The sequence below is a fragment of the Macrobrachium nipponense genome, chromosome 20 (assembly GCF_015104395.2).
Source record: "Macrobrachium nipponense isolate FS-2020 chromosome 20, ASM1510439v2, whole genome shotgun sequence".
In the NCBI taxonomy this organism is placed as follows: Eukaryota; Metazoa; Arthropoda; class Malacostraca; order Decapoda; family Palaemonidae; genus Macrobrachium; species Macrobrachium nipponense.
This window is the reverse complement of record NC_061089.1, coordinates 24,662,044-24,677,998: the sequence shown is the minus strand read 5'-3', so window position 1 is coordinate 24,677,998 and position 15,955 is coordinate 24,662,044. Positions and strand designations below refer to the sequence as shown.

Below are 15,955 nucleotides of genomic sequence, written 5' to 3'. Positions count from 1 at the left end.
GTATATAAATTAAATATGTAAATGAATAAATATAATTTCTATATTAATATATATATATAATATAATATATATATATATATATAATATATATAATATATATATATATAGATATTTATATAATATATAATAATATTATATATTACATATATACTATATTATATCTTATATATATGTGTGTGTGTTTGTTGTATGTGTGTGTGTGTGGTGTGTGTGTGTTTTTTGTTTGTGTGTGTGTGTGCATTTTTTGTTTATGTCTAGATGTTTCGAGACATTTATGAAAACAGATAGGCTCATCATTCGATTAATGAGCGATTTATTGATGCTGCACATCAACTTTACATGAACCTTGATTTTTCCTCAAAGATGAAAGCCTCTGGACTTGAACGTCTGGATGTGATAAATCAGCGTAGTTCTTTATACCGTTAAAGGCCAGTACGCCAACCATGACAACGAAACTCCTTTGCTGAGGTGAGGCGACGAAGGTCAGTGAACATTATTTCCCACACAAGAGTGAACGGCAAGATTTAAGAGAAAATCATTTTGCACTTTTCTTATTATGTCCACTCTTGCCCACGAGCCAGGAGGTAAATAAACGTCAAGCAGGCTTTTTGTTCAGGTTATATTTTACAGGGAAAATATGATTCTGTTTCAGGAAATATTAATTAAATGAAGATATAAGAAATATGGGAAATGTGATTTTTTACGTCATTTAAAGTTTTATATATATATATATATACTAATATATATATATATATATATATATATATATAATGCTTATAATCGTTTGCATTCTTTTTTTGTTAGGTCGTTTCCAACCAAATTTTAAAACGCATTTCCATCTTTACACACTGATATATTTTACTTTTAAGTGGCTTGATAAGTGTTTGTAAAATGTTCGTATTCCAGTGATGTTACTGTACTTAGCTCTCCTTGATTTTTTTTTAAATAAAAATGTTTGTGTAAAAATATAACTGTATTTATATTACTGCTTTTAGTTACAAGAACACCGACATTTGCTGTGTTAACAAAAGAGCACTTAACATTTTCAACACTGGAGTTTCAAGTTACGGTAATGTCATTGTTGACGTGAGGCCTTAGGGATATGGAAATTGAATGAACTGGACTGTCTTGTTCTTCCAAGATAAGGTCGGATATAAACCCAGATACCTATCGCTGGCAGTGATAAACAACCCTGACATTAGCCCACTACTTGCTGCCCGGTCTGCTGCTGCCTCATCAGGTGTGGTGTCTTTTGTGGATAATTGTGTGTGTGTTTGTGAGAGAGAGAGGGAGAGAGAGAGAGAGGAGGATAGTGACGGGAAGTTAGCGAAATTTTGGTCATTTAATTGATATACAGAACGCTCTACTAATTCAGTGTAATGCATTAATGTTAAACAAATCGTTTTATCATTATTATTTATTTCCAGACGCAAACCAGGTATGTTTAAAGCCGACTTTTTTTGTTATCCCTTTAACTTTGTATAATTTGAATGTGACAAACAAACTACACTCTCTTAAACATAAGCGTTATTGTTTCCTTGAGAAATTTCAAACAAGAGATTGAATTTTACTGTTCATTGTATTTAACAAATGTGAATTAATGTTAATTTATTTGATAGTTCTACAAACCGCTGTTTTTAGACAATGTGAGGCGTACAAAAACAAACAAAATTTTCTGACATTTTGAGCAAAGCATACCGGCGGTTGACCCCACCTAGACACAACGTTCTAAGCATGCGCGCGTACACACACAACCTGCTCTTTTGTTTCAGCATTAACATATTCATGACCTATACCGGTAGATCCGGCTCTCCCAATTTATAAATGCATAGGGATTCCGCTGTGTTGAATGGAAATACTACATTTTCTCTCGTTTTTTATGCAACTTGATACAGATATCTTTACGGATGAAATCACATCATCTTTTGTTCATAAACTGTGTTGAGGAGAAACTTTTGGGTTTGTTATGGTTTTTTATGCTTGCCCTTTTGTGATATTGAAAATGCGAAATATGGGTTTCGAATACTGACAGGGCATTAGAATTGTAAATCGTGGGTTTTTGGGTAATGCTTGGTGCGAATGTATGTATTCGTGCATTTTTAACTGTACAATGAATGTACGTCCATTTCCGCTGACTAAACAGGAGGGTCCTATGTTTTTTCATACTTCAGCCTTTTTGTATGTACAGCTTTAGCAGAAGGGTCTGTTTCCTTAAAGATTTGTGCCTAAAAGTTTACTAATTTATATATCTGCCTCTTTCGTAGCGCTTGGTACATCACCTTGAAACTGTTTTTGTCAAGCGATTGCATGTATGTTGTTCTATCCCTATTCTACATTTTGTAGAAGACTTTGACAGCAGGTTCCATTTCCCGAAAATATTTACACTTGAATGTTACAGAATTTATATCTGACAGGTATATTACTTTTGCAGTCACATTGCTTGAATTTCATTCTATAGTTTTCTTTTATAATATCGTATAGAGTACAACTTCCTCACTGAAATTCACCATCCAAAGGATTAGAAATGAAAATTTTAATCAACGTATTGTTAGTTGTGTATCCGGTGTAATTTGACTTAATTGGAAATATTTTGGGTGAGCCCATCATGGGACAGGGATAGCCTTTCGTATATTTCAACATTTATTGGCTCAGGCGTAATTGCAAACCCACAAGTGGTAGTGTGAATTTGACGGGAGTGGCCAGGGCTTGTCGCTCATTGGTTATTTGGGAAGAAATGCTCTCCCATCTTTGGCAAAATTCGACATTAGCCATTTCTGTTTTATGTATTTCTTTGCGGTAATTATTCAAGGAAGAAAATTTTGATTTCCGGTTATTATTTGCTTTTGTACATGGATGTTATGAATGAATTTTGAAGACGAAGGTACTTTCCATTCTCCGATGAAAAATCAGCAGTGCAATAAAACATTCTTATCCATAATTCTTTTTCATTCATACACACGCACACATATATAAACTGTGTGTGTGTGTATTTCATATATGTACAAATATGTAAATGTATATATGTTTCATTAGCCATGTCCTATAGATTAACAATCACCTTTCATGTGGTATATGTCCAGCAGAGTCGATATCAACCTATGCCTCAATAGACAGCTGATGACTTAGTCAAGTCTGCTGGCTATCACTATGTAAACCAAAGCCCTGGCCGGGGCAGATGTACTTATCAGTTATAATTCCTCCTCTTTTTTTTTTTAATTCTCTAGATGTAGGGGATTCGGTCTCGGGTAATATTTGAGGCTTTATGTACGTTATATATATATATATTATATATCTATATATATATATATATATATATATAATATATATATATATATATATTATCTATATAAATTTTATCAGTATTAATTTAGTCATTGACTGCGACATTATTTTAGTTTAAAAACCTCAGCCATCGCATTTTTATCATGTGGCTTGTGTGTGTGTTGTGAGGAACATCCTCGCCCTCAAGGAATCTGGGACCTATCAGCTTAGTTGGAAATTTAAATTAGAACGTGTGAAAACCTCTTAATATGAATCGTGCCTGACGGAGGGTGGCTGCAGACTTTTGTGACACACTCGGGAGCTGTTTGATTGACGGAGAAGTGTTCTGGCCTCTGATATTTGTTAGTATTCGCTGAACCTTATGAAAAATGGCATTTAGTATAACTTAGAACACAACCAAAATCAATTTCATGCTTTTCTGAGATCTTAGAAGACGAGAATGAACAATAAATATATGTGGTAAATTTCCATTTCACATTCTTGTTTAGGATAAATTCATTGGAGTGCTCGCCTACATACTGGAGTTTTGTTTTGTACCGTAGAATGAATAAAACAACATAGTAGTATTTTTGTCCATCCCTTTTAGATAGAAAGTGCTGGGCTTGGTTACATCAAATTTCGTATTTTACTCGCAGCGCCGGTATTTGCTATTATTATATAATAAGTTGTCTGGGACATGAAGCAGCTCAGCTAAAGTTGGAGGAGGACTAATTACTGTTGAGCTTTTGTTCTCTGTCTTGGCATCTAAGTTCTTGAGCTTCTTTTCCTCTTGAAGGCAAGGTAAGTTCATACGCAGAGCTATTAAGAAAATTTTACAACTGGAATTAGCCCGAATTGGAACGATTTCTCGATAGCATTTTTTTTTTTTTTTTTTTTTTTTCGTGTTCAAGCAAGTATTTTCCATTGTTGAATATGTAGCCCGCGTATACAGTTCTTCATTTATATATTTTTTTAGTTGCCTTTGAGATAAGGTTTTATGACCGTACCAATCATTTTACGTTTCGAGACTGGAGATAAAGTAGATAAAGAAGTAACGAAGAACCAGTCGTTTTAATGATCGGTTTTTAGTGCAACTTCTTCAGTTTTAGTAACCTTTACTAATGACTTCTCCTTCATCTATCCGAAAGCTCCGACATGAAAAAGCCCGAACGTTGCGGCGGCCGGGTTAACGGCGTTCGAAGATCAGATAACAAACACAACTTTATTAATGAAGCTGCTGTCATCTCTCCCCCGAGAGATGGAGAAAGAGATTACCTCGTGGGATGCACTCTTGACCTTCATTTTTGAGAAGGGTTCTTCCTAAAGCCGAAAGCTTATCTTAGCGCCGACAAACCTAAGTATGTTTCAGACTCTTTAAGAAGGACAATGGGATATATCATTAAGTTGATGTAGATGAGCCATGTCAGATTGACTGATGTGGTCATGAGAAAGATAATGAGAGTCACCTTTCCGTCTGTAGATAAGATGCATTTAATTGAATAAGAATTTGAACAACAGACGTTTGTTTTTGTCTTCTTTCTCTTTCTTAGAAGTACTCACTGAAGTTGGTGCTCCAAATCAAAAGTGACGGGCGATGAAACTACGGTAGGATTTCTTCTCTCGCTGATATGAAAGATTATTTTAAAACAAATATTTCGTCTTTTGAGGAATGGGCTGGAGGATCCTTTTTCAAACTCGCCACACCTACCAATTTAAACAGAAAGCATCTTGGCTTTTTTATTTTCAGGTTAAGTGATTCGATATGATAAATGACAAGAGCAGAAATGAGTGGATGGGGGAGGATAGTTTTTTTTTTCTGATAAGTTTCCCGGATATTCTGGAATCGCTCGGACAGTAAATTGAGACGAGATAACCTGGTGAATGCAGAGAAAGAAAGAATCGAGTCGTGGCCAACATACCGAGAAAAGCAGAAGTTTATCTGGAGACGGCTTCATTATGACTGGATTGACCATCTGACGTGAGGCGTTTTGATATCTGTGTTTTTTCTAATAAATAATTCAGCTCGGACCGATAGCGACTAAATTATTGTGCCTTAATTCATGCGCCATTGTCTTGTGGTTGATCATTAGTTGCTCGTCGTTGCCAAGTCTTTCGATCTTTCTCATATGATTTCGGTATTTAATGGAAGCGGTAAGTGTCGTTGGTTTCATGGTAAATTCCCATTAGTGTTGTTGTTGTTGCTCGTTTATGTTTCCCGTCTTGTTTTATTGGATTGTTCCTCGGTCCTCGGAGGTATTTCAGCTGCGGTGCATTGTTCTACAATGTGTTTTGTGATCCTGACTTCCATTACAGAAAAGCAATGTCATAGCCCATCTGGAGTTGGATTTTGGGAGAATTCGTATGGATAAGTATTCATTACTTTATCTGTGTCGGTATGTCTTGGCTCAGTGAAGAGGAGGTAATATTGCTTTTGCGGGAAAAATATATACTTAAACATTTCTTACTCTTCACTTCGAGCTTTAGACACACACACACTCACACACACACACACACACACACTAAAGCCAATATTTCAAAAAAGAAAATGATGTATAAGTTGTTGTCGTTATTTCTCTTCCACCTTCGTATTTTATTTTTGAACATGTTTATTGAACGTTTTATATGGGCTTTGTCTTTCTTATTTTGTGTTTCCATGAGCATCAATATAATTCCTATGCTTTTTTTGTCGGTTTTTAATGTGCACAGCATAATGGCCCTTATGGCATATTCATATAAACGTGCACACTTTTGAACAATGGTAATTATGTTATAATAGTAGTAATGAGAAAGCATTTTTTTCATAATCATGTCGGTGACAGGTGCTATCATAGGCTAGAAGGTCTTTTGAGCTTTATAAAGATGGATGTTTTACTAGTTTGTTTTTAGACAGAACATATACTTAGTTAAGAGACCAAATTACTGAAAATTGCTCCATTGAACCTTATCCGTTTATTTCATATTCCAGGTAAAATTGGTTTGCGGAGAGAAACCATGACAGCTGTTGTAAAATATGTCTGTTAAGTTCAAACGCCGAAAACTTTCCCATGATGGCTTCAGTAAATATTCAATTCTTTTCTTATCGTGTGGCTGGTCCCACTCCGTTACGTGGAGACCTCTGTCAGATCGCATATTTGATAACGAATTGCATCCACAATCATAAAGAACCCGCAGTATGTAGTCTGAGACCTTGTCTCTCGTGTGACCTCCTGTGACCCCCGCATTTGCCAAGGTCACGATTTGTTCGGTTTGGGACGATGCTTGTTTTGCAGTCAAAAACCTTTGGTGTCTTGCTTGAGTCAATGAACGAAGATTCTTTTGTTTGTATAATTCGGATTTTTTTTCTAATTTTAAAGTCAGTTTTTGCTGTGGAATAGTTGTTGGATTCTTGGTCGCGTCCTATTCTGTTAATTATACAATGTTCCTTTGTAATTTTAACATTTTTAGTAGTAATTTGAGACTTCCGTGCTGGTGTCTACTTTTAATGGCATATACACACACACACACACACACACACACACACATATATATATATATATATATATATATATATATAATATATATATATATTAAATATATTATTAATCTATATATATTATTATATATATATATCTATATATATATATAGATATATATATATAGATATATATATATATATATATGTATATGTATATGTATGTAAATGTGTGTGTGCGCGCCCGCCCGCGTGTATAAATCGACTCCGACGCCTGTGACCTAGGAAGCCTCGGGTCTTTCGTCGTTTCTCTTTTACTAACCTCCACTCATGTGCAGCCTCGAAATACATTTAATTTTGCAATGCAAAAAAACCTGCTGGAGGGGTTGCAGACGATCCTTGAGCACTGAATTAACTTGAGGAAGTTCCGCTGGAAAGAAGTACTGGGATATGGGTAACAAGACAGAAATCGTGGATTTCTGATATTATCTGAGATACAAGAATAGACAGAAGCAAAATGATGATTCATAAAATGTCAATGGGTGAAAGCGGAAAAGGAAATTGTCTGTCAAGAGGAGGATGGGATAGCAATAACATTAGAAGAAGAATGCGACGCTAGCTGTAAGATATTTTGGCAGTCATGAATAAAAGATATGAAGAGTATAATCTGACTGTTTTAGCAGAGACTGGAGACCTGAATATACTCGTTGGAAGTAAAATGTGTAATGAAGATTCGGAGGTGTTCGAAAGCACCAAAATATCGTGCAATCACCGCAGAAATACTTTAAGCTCAAGTGACACCTCGTACAATAACTAAATTGTTTTGCGGAATGTACAATGAAGAAATAACGCCTGTTGATTCCGAACTGATAGTCATAGCAAAGATACCAAAAATAGGTTACCTGTCTGAATGTGGTCATTTCAAAAGCATTGCACTTAGTGCTTTGTGATGAAAATAAAAAATTACTTGCTCTTTCACAGTTGGTGGAAAGGAGGTTGGTTAATGTATAGAGATGAATAAGTTGGCTGTAAACAAGCAGGTGTTGCACAGATAAAATATGCTTAATTTACCGCTGAATATCTCTTGGTGTCTTGGTTGATTACAAAAAGGCACTTGATTGCGTCCACAGACCAAAATTATGGAAAGTCGTTCGTGACTATGTTATTTCTGTTACATATGGAAAGTTAATTGTACTCGTAAGTATCCATGAGCTAAACAGATATAAAGAAATGATGATAGAGTGTTGTTAAGTGTATATGAAATAAGTAGTGGGGTTCTACAGGGGAACTTTATGCCCCGTGCTGTTTCCCCTTCCCCTGGATCATAAAACGGAAAGAGAGGTCGGAGTTGGAAGAGAATGTGTAGATTGGAGTAACGATAGAAACTTTACAGGCTTGCAATACGTAGATGATGATGTTTTACTAAAGAAAATACCACAAAATCCTTGAAGCTTGGCTAATAGAATATACCACATATCTAGAGAGATAGAGTCAAGACATATAGCAAAAACAGTAATAACGAAGACAGCGAGGCTTTATTGAGTTTTCAAAAAAAAAAAAAAAAAAAAAAAAAAAAAGGGATCAGTAACATCCAGTACGTGTTCTCTGTAGTTAAAATGCAATAAAATCTTCAAAAAGACAAACCAAGAAATGGACAAGCTGAATAAGATTTGACACTCAAATAGAATTAAATTGCACCTGAAAATAAGATTATTCATAAGTCCAGTGTGTTGTTTATTGTTAAAAGGGCATGAATGATGGTATGACAATGAAGCAATATAGGAGGTGGCAGGCTAGAGTGAGAAATGTCACCTTAAGGGAGAGTGTTAATTCCAAAGGTAAATGCTATAATGATTAAATAAGAGGAGATGTTTTGGACATGTAACTTCCATCGCTCGAGAGAGATTCACTGTCAAACAGATTTTAATTGATGCGTAATATTCGAGTCATTCATCGTAGAACTAATTCGATTTGAGAGATATTTCGAATGAAGAATGAACAAAAGATAATACCCTTTTGATAAAGGCACTAGGTATTCTGACAGATGCTGTGGTATATTGAGTGTAAATAATGAAAAATGGTAATGGACTAGAACGCGTGTTTCTTGAAGGTAGTTCATTTATATCTTCCAAGTATCTCGAATAATCTTCAGGAATCCAAGGGTTTTTAAACCGTAACAGTTGTAAGTGACAGTTGAAGAAGTGCAGATCTCAGCTGCTTAGGGTGGAATGGGAATTAAAGGAAACCAAAGGATGGGGGAGACATGACAAGGGACACGTGTGGTTGCAGGAGCACGTGATAAGTGGAGTGAAATGAGAGAGGGCTGATAAGGCAAATAGGGCCTTTGGGAACTATAGCTAGGGGATTTCGAGGTTAATGTAAACAACTTAGAACGTACTTAAGTCTTACATGTCCCCTGAAATTCTTGATATGAGCAGAAGCTTTAGGGGGGTTGGGGTTGGGGTTGTTGTCGCTGATAATCAAACTTTGTATACAATCGATATTTAGGTGTCTGGGGTGACGTGGGAGTTGCAGTTTTGTTCGTATCGTAACTAACTATAATAAGCATGAGATATAGGTGTGTGTTGTGATATAGGATATATTATATATATATATATCTATATATAATATAATATATATTATATATATATAGATATATATATATATATATATATATATATATATATATAATTTTATATATATATATATACACCAATATACATATATATACATATATAGAAATAATCAACACATTAATCATGTGCGGAACAAATAAATTTCCGACTCACATCAGGATCGAAACCAGGTCTTTCAATAATATTCGGTCTCGTCTTTCAGTTGAAAGACCTGGGTTCGATCTTGATGTGAGTCAGAAGTTTATTTCTATATATAATGTATATGTTTGTTTTTGTGTATGTACATCAACATATAGACCCGGTATCATTACCAAAATGTACATTGTTATTGGTTTTCTGCTCTCATTCCTTAGTTTTTGGGATACAGAATAAAGTACATACAAGGTTTCGATTATGACTCTGATAGTGTTGGAGAATTGTAAGTATGACTGATCCTAGTTGCCAATATGTAACCCGTGAAATTCCAGTCGTGCATTATTGACGTGCTTGGACTTACGCCTCCGTTCGTATCGAGTTTCAATTAAAATTGTTGTCAGTGATGCTATATGATTGTTACATCGTACCGAAATGATGTTGCAAATACAGCACGGGCAGTCCTTTCTGACGTGCAAAATATGCCGAGCATTGCTCTCCGTCAGCTGCGCCGTACCATGTTTAAGAAAAAGTGCTTAAAAGAAAGCGTACATAATAAGAGCTTTTTGACGTAAGATTTTAATTAATGCATATATTGTCAGAGAGATGAAAAGGGGAGGGGGGATGGGATGGCTCATTTTATTTTAATAAACTGAAGATGAAGGAACTTCAGACATCGGTGAGAAACGCCGCTGTTAATTTCGAGGCAGTACATTTCCAAGATGAAATGGGAATAAGAACAATAGAATAAAGGGAAAATTCTTTACTTTGAAGAATTCTCGTTAGAAATTGTCGTCTTTTTTTATTTTCACTCTGGTCCTGGTCTGTACAACCGAACCTCTCAGTCTTATGTTTCTAAGATTAGAAAAATCTGGTGTTTTATTTTTTAAGCATATTATTCTTTTGAATTTTCATTCTTAATATTTTCCTTTGTGAACATTATGAATCAGATATAAATATCACACGTTATGGAAAACTTTTAACAAACGCAGTAAATGTGCTCTACTAAGATCACTTTTCTAACATCTTTTTCTTATGTCTTCCTGCAGGTAAGGCAGACGTAATGCAGCTGAGAAAGTTGTAGGAAGTAAGATAAGTCGAGCTCTGCAAAACAGAGGCTTCTTGCCTCTAGCCGCTGATGTCGGTCGAGTCCCGTCATGGTAAGGGAAAGCTTTCAGGGCTCCTGGCAATGTATTTCGTGCTTTGCTGTTACTAAATTATGTCTCTCATGGCCCTGCAACCATTTAGATTTTTTTTCCTCCACTGTGTGCTAACGGTTGGTATGTACGTTTAGAAAATGACATGTATAAAATTCCATCAGTCATTGTAGGGCAGTTTGAATTCAAGGACTTTCCCTGTTCTTCTCTCGTTCATTTAAGCAGTATTATATCGTAAGTGACTCCCATCTGTCTTTCACTCTACTGAAATGATGTTATCGGAACTGGGTTTATGTCTTAAATAGGTCATGTAGGACATTACCAGAATAATGCGGTTGACACCATAGTCTTAAGTGACCAAACATTCAATATGTGGCCCGTATTAGTAGTCACTGTTCTCTGTTGAAGTTTTTTTTTTTATCAATTCAAAAGAAGTAAGAACTTTTGTTTTATTCGGCGTCAGTCTTTTAGAATATTTAGTTAAGTTGAAGAATATATTGTCTTTAAAAGAAGAAAAGAAATATTTTCCTTAATTTTTGAATTTGAACACGGTGGCCATAAGAACTCATTTGTGTAAAGACGTAATGAAGGAACAATTGATATTGTGTGCAACCTTTTACGTTCGTTTAAATGGCAATTGTATGGATCCACTATCCGTAATTAAGTCATTGTCTCTACGTTCTCATTCAGGAAAGATTTGTATATATCCATTATCCCTGTCTGAGCTATTGTTCCACAGTTAAGGGTGACGGCGGGGAACCTTAGTCTCTTTGTCAACTTATTTTACTCAGTACTACCTTCGCTAATGACGTTGGAGGAAATTTATCCATACAGTTGTTTATGATTGTCCGTCTACAAGATATATATTTAAAAGAAAAACTGTTGGTAGTTTTAAATGATTTTTTTAAAGTGGGTTGGAGATGGGTCAAGGCAAAGTGAATTCGATTTCGAGATGGAACTTGGTGTAAAGCCAGAAGTGTTTCCGTGGATCTTTATCTGCTTCTTTTCTCCAAGATATCTTAATATGATATCAGTAAAAAAAAATCCCCCCCCCCATTTCTATCTCTCTCTCTCTCTCTCTCTCTCTCTCTCTGGATTGTTACCACTTTACATCAGTCATTCTCACAATAGCTCCAGGTGTCAGGTCAAATCTTTACGTAAATCAAGTTTAATATCTTCTTATGCGAGGCATCCTGTCGCACATAGCACGAAACATTCATATCCATTTTCAGGTGTCATTGGTGGCATAGTATGCCTGTTGAGGGGCACTACCGCTTCGAGAGACATTTGTACTTCCTTTTGAAGTGTCTTGTCACCGTAAACGGCGTTTTCCTGTCAACTTAAAAAGTCTTTGCTGGTCAATAATGTGTATGTGTTTGGTTGTTTATCTGGATGATGATGTGTCTGTTTTCTTTTTAGTAGTCTGCGCTGCATTTACAGTAGAAGAAAATATTTTTAGGTTTCTGTTGCGTACCGTGTTTCGACATTAACTGCTCTCTCTCTCTCTCTCTCTCTCTCTCTCTCTCTCTCTCTCTCTCTCTCTCTCTCTCTCTCTCTGCTTCAGTACAGTGATGGAGATTTACCTGACACTGAGCTGTTGTGAGCATTTATTCTTCCTTGTAAGGAGAAATGTTTTTATTTGGTTAGAGCTTTTATGAATGACTTCTTTCTTAACCAAGTAATCTTCGAGCTTATCATTGTACCTTTCAAGTATGCCACTACAGGGACATGAGATGTTGCGAGAGCTGTTGACTGTGTAGCCATGTACTTGCTGCTGGTTGTTATTGTGAAGCTTTTCTCCCCACGGGAATGCATAATCCGAAATTTCACTTGCCAGTTTACACTGCATCCCAGAACTTATGCCTCTTGTTTTCTTCTTGTTCGTTCTAAGAGTCTTACGATGTCTTCAAGGGATGGGTTTATCAACAGCCACAGAGGCAAGTCCATTTTCTGTCCTGTTTGTTTCGTATGGGGATGTGTAAGGCTTGTGCTTCCTGTTGATCCCAGTGACCTTTTCAATTTCTTAAATAAAAAGAATACATGAAAAACAAAATATACGTAAATCATATGCGGCCGCAGTGTACTTTTATTTACATTAATTTATATAGTGATCGCATTGTTTGACCTGTTCTGGTGAAAGTTATATAGAATAAATATGGTTAATAGAATTTCTTGTTGAAATAAAAAAATAACTCTGTAATTGAAAAAATTACCTTTGTTCTTTTTTTGTTACGGAAGATGTTTGTTAGAGAATTACCTCAAATTACTTTGACCATAAAGCCAAGAGCAAACTTTTTTTCACTTTATACCCAGTACCTTGGAAAATGTCGAGCAATCTTGGTAAACAGTTATATCATGTAGGATAGATATATCGAACTGTCTCAGTGAATCTCCTGTTTATATAGTAATTTAGTTGGAGTTCCGTTGTCTTCGACAATAATCTGTACCCTAGTCTGTTTTTGCCCCCCTCTATTTTAACATCTGCTTATTATCCCTAATTTCGCGTGGCCTTTGTCCTCACTGTATCGCCGACCAGACGCAATGGAGGGCGTGCGTGTTAGCGCTCGGGGGCTATATTACTCTAAAATGATGGTGGTCGTTATATCCCACGGGATATCCAGGTGCAGCCTCTCCTAGGATAAACTGCATCTTACGTTGTGACATAAAAGCGACGGCCTAGGGATGGGAAGGGGGTGGGTGGAGGCTGTATGTATGGGTTGCTATGATGTTTAGAATGCTTGGGGTGTAGAGGTTGATGGGGTTTGTCATTAGGACGGCCGTGGAAGGTCTCGGGGTGAGAGGTTAAATTGGTCGAATATTTTTGAAGTGTTAAGAATGGAGTCTCGTATTTTCTAAAGGTCTTTGTTCATGCGTGCTAGCCAGCGCTCTCAGTCGTGGGGTAAACTACAGAGATGTTTAGTTGCGCGCATTGCTACTCTCAAGAGCGACCATTGTGTGCTTGTTGTTTAATCAAATATTAGATGGGATGTTCGGTGTTAATTACTTTATGATTAAGATTTCATTTTCTCTTCCAAAATTTGCCGACCAAAATTTGCCGAAGGATTCACCATCCAGAATATTAGATAGGACACAAATAAATGCAGGTGTTGCGCAAAGGAAGAACAAGCCAATAAGATTTTCGCACTTCACTGTTCAAATGGCAGGAGGTTAAGTTGATAATTTTGTAAGATGGAATTTCCAAGTTTGGTTTCTGAGGTAACTTACGAAGTTAGGTTTTTTTTTTGCTACCTTTTTCCAGATCAGTACGTTTTATATAATCGACGTCAGTTTCGGTGTTCGTGGACAGCGAGATAAAGTTTTTCAGGTTCTTAAAAAACTTAATTTTATACCACTGACGATCATATTTGGAAGTTAGCTTCCCAAATGGAATCCCTTCAAGTTCAAGCATTTTCATCTGTCACTTTGGCCATAGGTCAAGATCACGGTTAAAGTTACGTATAAAAAGATTTCGTTGCCTGATCAACGAATTTTGACCCATCGTGCGAGCTCTCTCAATTTCTGGCATCATTTGTTTTTGTGACACATTATACATCCGTCCGAAACGGAGATGTCATTGACCATATTATGTTACTTAAGGATTCCAGTGTTCCAAAGCTATTACGCAGAAATATTTGTTTCATTACACACAGTCTCTCTCTCTCTCTCTCTCTCTCTCTCTCTCTCTCTCTCTCTCTCTCTCTCTCTCTCTCTCTCAGGTATTGTAGATATGCTGTGGTGATGGATCGATAATTTCTCAGTCTATCTGAAGCTCTTTAATTCCAACAGTTGACTAATGTAGTTTGGACATAAACAGGGAGGGTAGAATACAAATGAGGATGTTTTACATTTTACGATCGGAATCAAAGAATTGTTTGCATTCTCTTTGGTTGGCTATGTATTGACTGTTGGGCGTAAAGACAACGGAATGGATTTAGTTCGATAGATCTGTTGTATAGCACTTTCAGTTCGAAATAGCGTTTATGAATGTGCGTAGACACGAACACACACAATCTTACTATCTATCTATATATATATATATATATATATATATATATATATATATATATATATATGTGTGTGTGTGTGTGTGTGTGTGTGTGTGTGTGTAAATTTGTAAGGTGTCCACTGTTACAAGGACGGAATAAAAATGGAAGGTCCAGTTACTATGTTGGGCAACAGGAAAGAATTATGCACCAAAACAAATTCAGTCACAGAAACATGACGTAAAGGTAACTCATTTTATAACAGATGAGACAGAAAATACGGGGTAATTAATAAGTAAATATCTACTGTATTATATATTTATATATATACTACACACGTTATAAAATATTGCACAGTTGCACTATGGATTTTCCAGTATAAAGGCTTAATTCCTCTCCCAAAGCAACTGTTGAGAACCGGAAGATTAACAACTTTTGGTGCCATCCCCACTCCCCTTCAAGGAAAAAGGCGTTCTGTGTGTGTGTGTGTATTTACGTATGCAGCGTTCTTCCACCTAGGGATCCCCCTCTATTCCTCCAAAGCCAGAGACGGGTCTTTTAATAAAAAGTCGAAGCTACGTATCATAATTCAAAGGAGGTGTCCATTATCGTGGCCTCTTATCACTCGTCGTCTCTCTTATCACCCTCTTTATTGGCGATGCCTTTGCCCCTAGTTTAGCTTCTCCTCCTACGGTGTTATCGCGTAATGTCTCCTATTTCCTCTTTTAATGCCATTGCCATGTCATGGGTCGTATCCAATTTCCTTGGAAATTAAAAGGGTTTGGATGGGTACCAAGGGATCACCAGATGCCCCTTGCTTTGGTTCAGCCTGGTTTTGTGCGTCATGTGCCTCTATTCACGTGGATTTGGTCTCTTCTCTTGCTGGGAGGAGAATCTCTCTCTCTCTCTCTCTCTCTCTCTCTCTCTCTCTCTCTCTCTCTCTTTAAAGTTGCACTGAAACTAACAGCATGAACAGCGTATCGTACAAAATTCCATTTGAAGTTAGATTTTGGTATTTTAAGATTTTAAATATGTTAGGAGCTGGAGTTTAATTACTCCCACACATTACTGATTTCTTTAACGCCAGTTTTCAAGAATCTGGAATGTAGATACTTGTAATTTTACTAGTGCACTGATTTACTTTTGATGGATATAGACTGCTGATGATCAGATACCAGTAGAGAAGGTGGTTTTTTCATTAACTGCCTAAGATGAAATCTGCCTTCATTCATTATTTTCTGTTGCACCTTTCCCTTTACTAACCAGCTTTGCGAAGTTCGCTTGTTCAATTTATTGTGCACTACCTTCTCCATAAGTCTTGGAAGTAATTGTTTT

At 36.3% G+C, this 15,955-nt stretch overlaps 1 protein-coding gene across 1 annotated transcript in view; it reads left to right on the top strand.

The window, feature by feature from the left end:
• Window positions 1-10,658, top strand: part of LOC135223627 (neuron navigator 3-like) — a 451,104-nt gene extending 440,446 nt beyond the window's left edge. Inside the window, exon 7 of the mRNA XM_064262246.1 lies at window positions 10,530-10,658. Coding sequence (XP_064118316.1) covers window positions 10,530-10,564 — 35 coding nt within the window. The 3' untranslated portion in view covers window positions 10,565-10,658. The remainder of the gene's footprint in view (window positions 1-10,529) is intronic.
• Window positions 10,659-15,955: the final 5,297 nt, after the last annotated feature.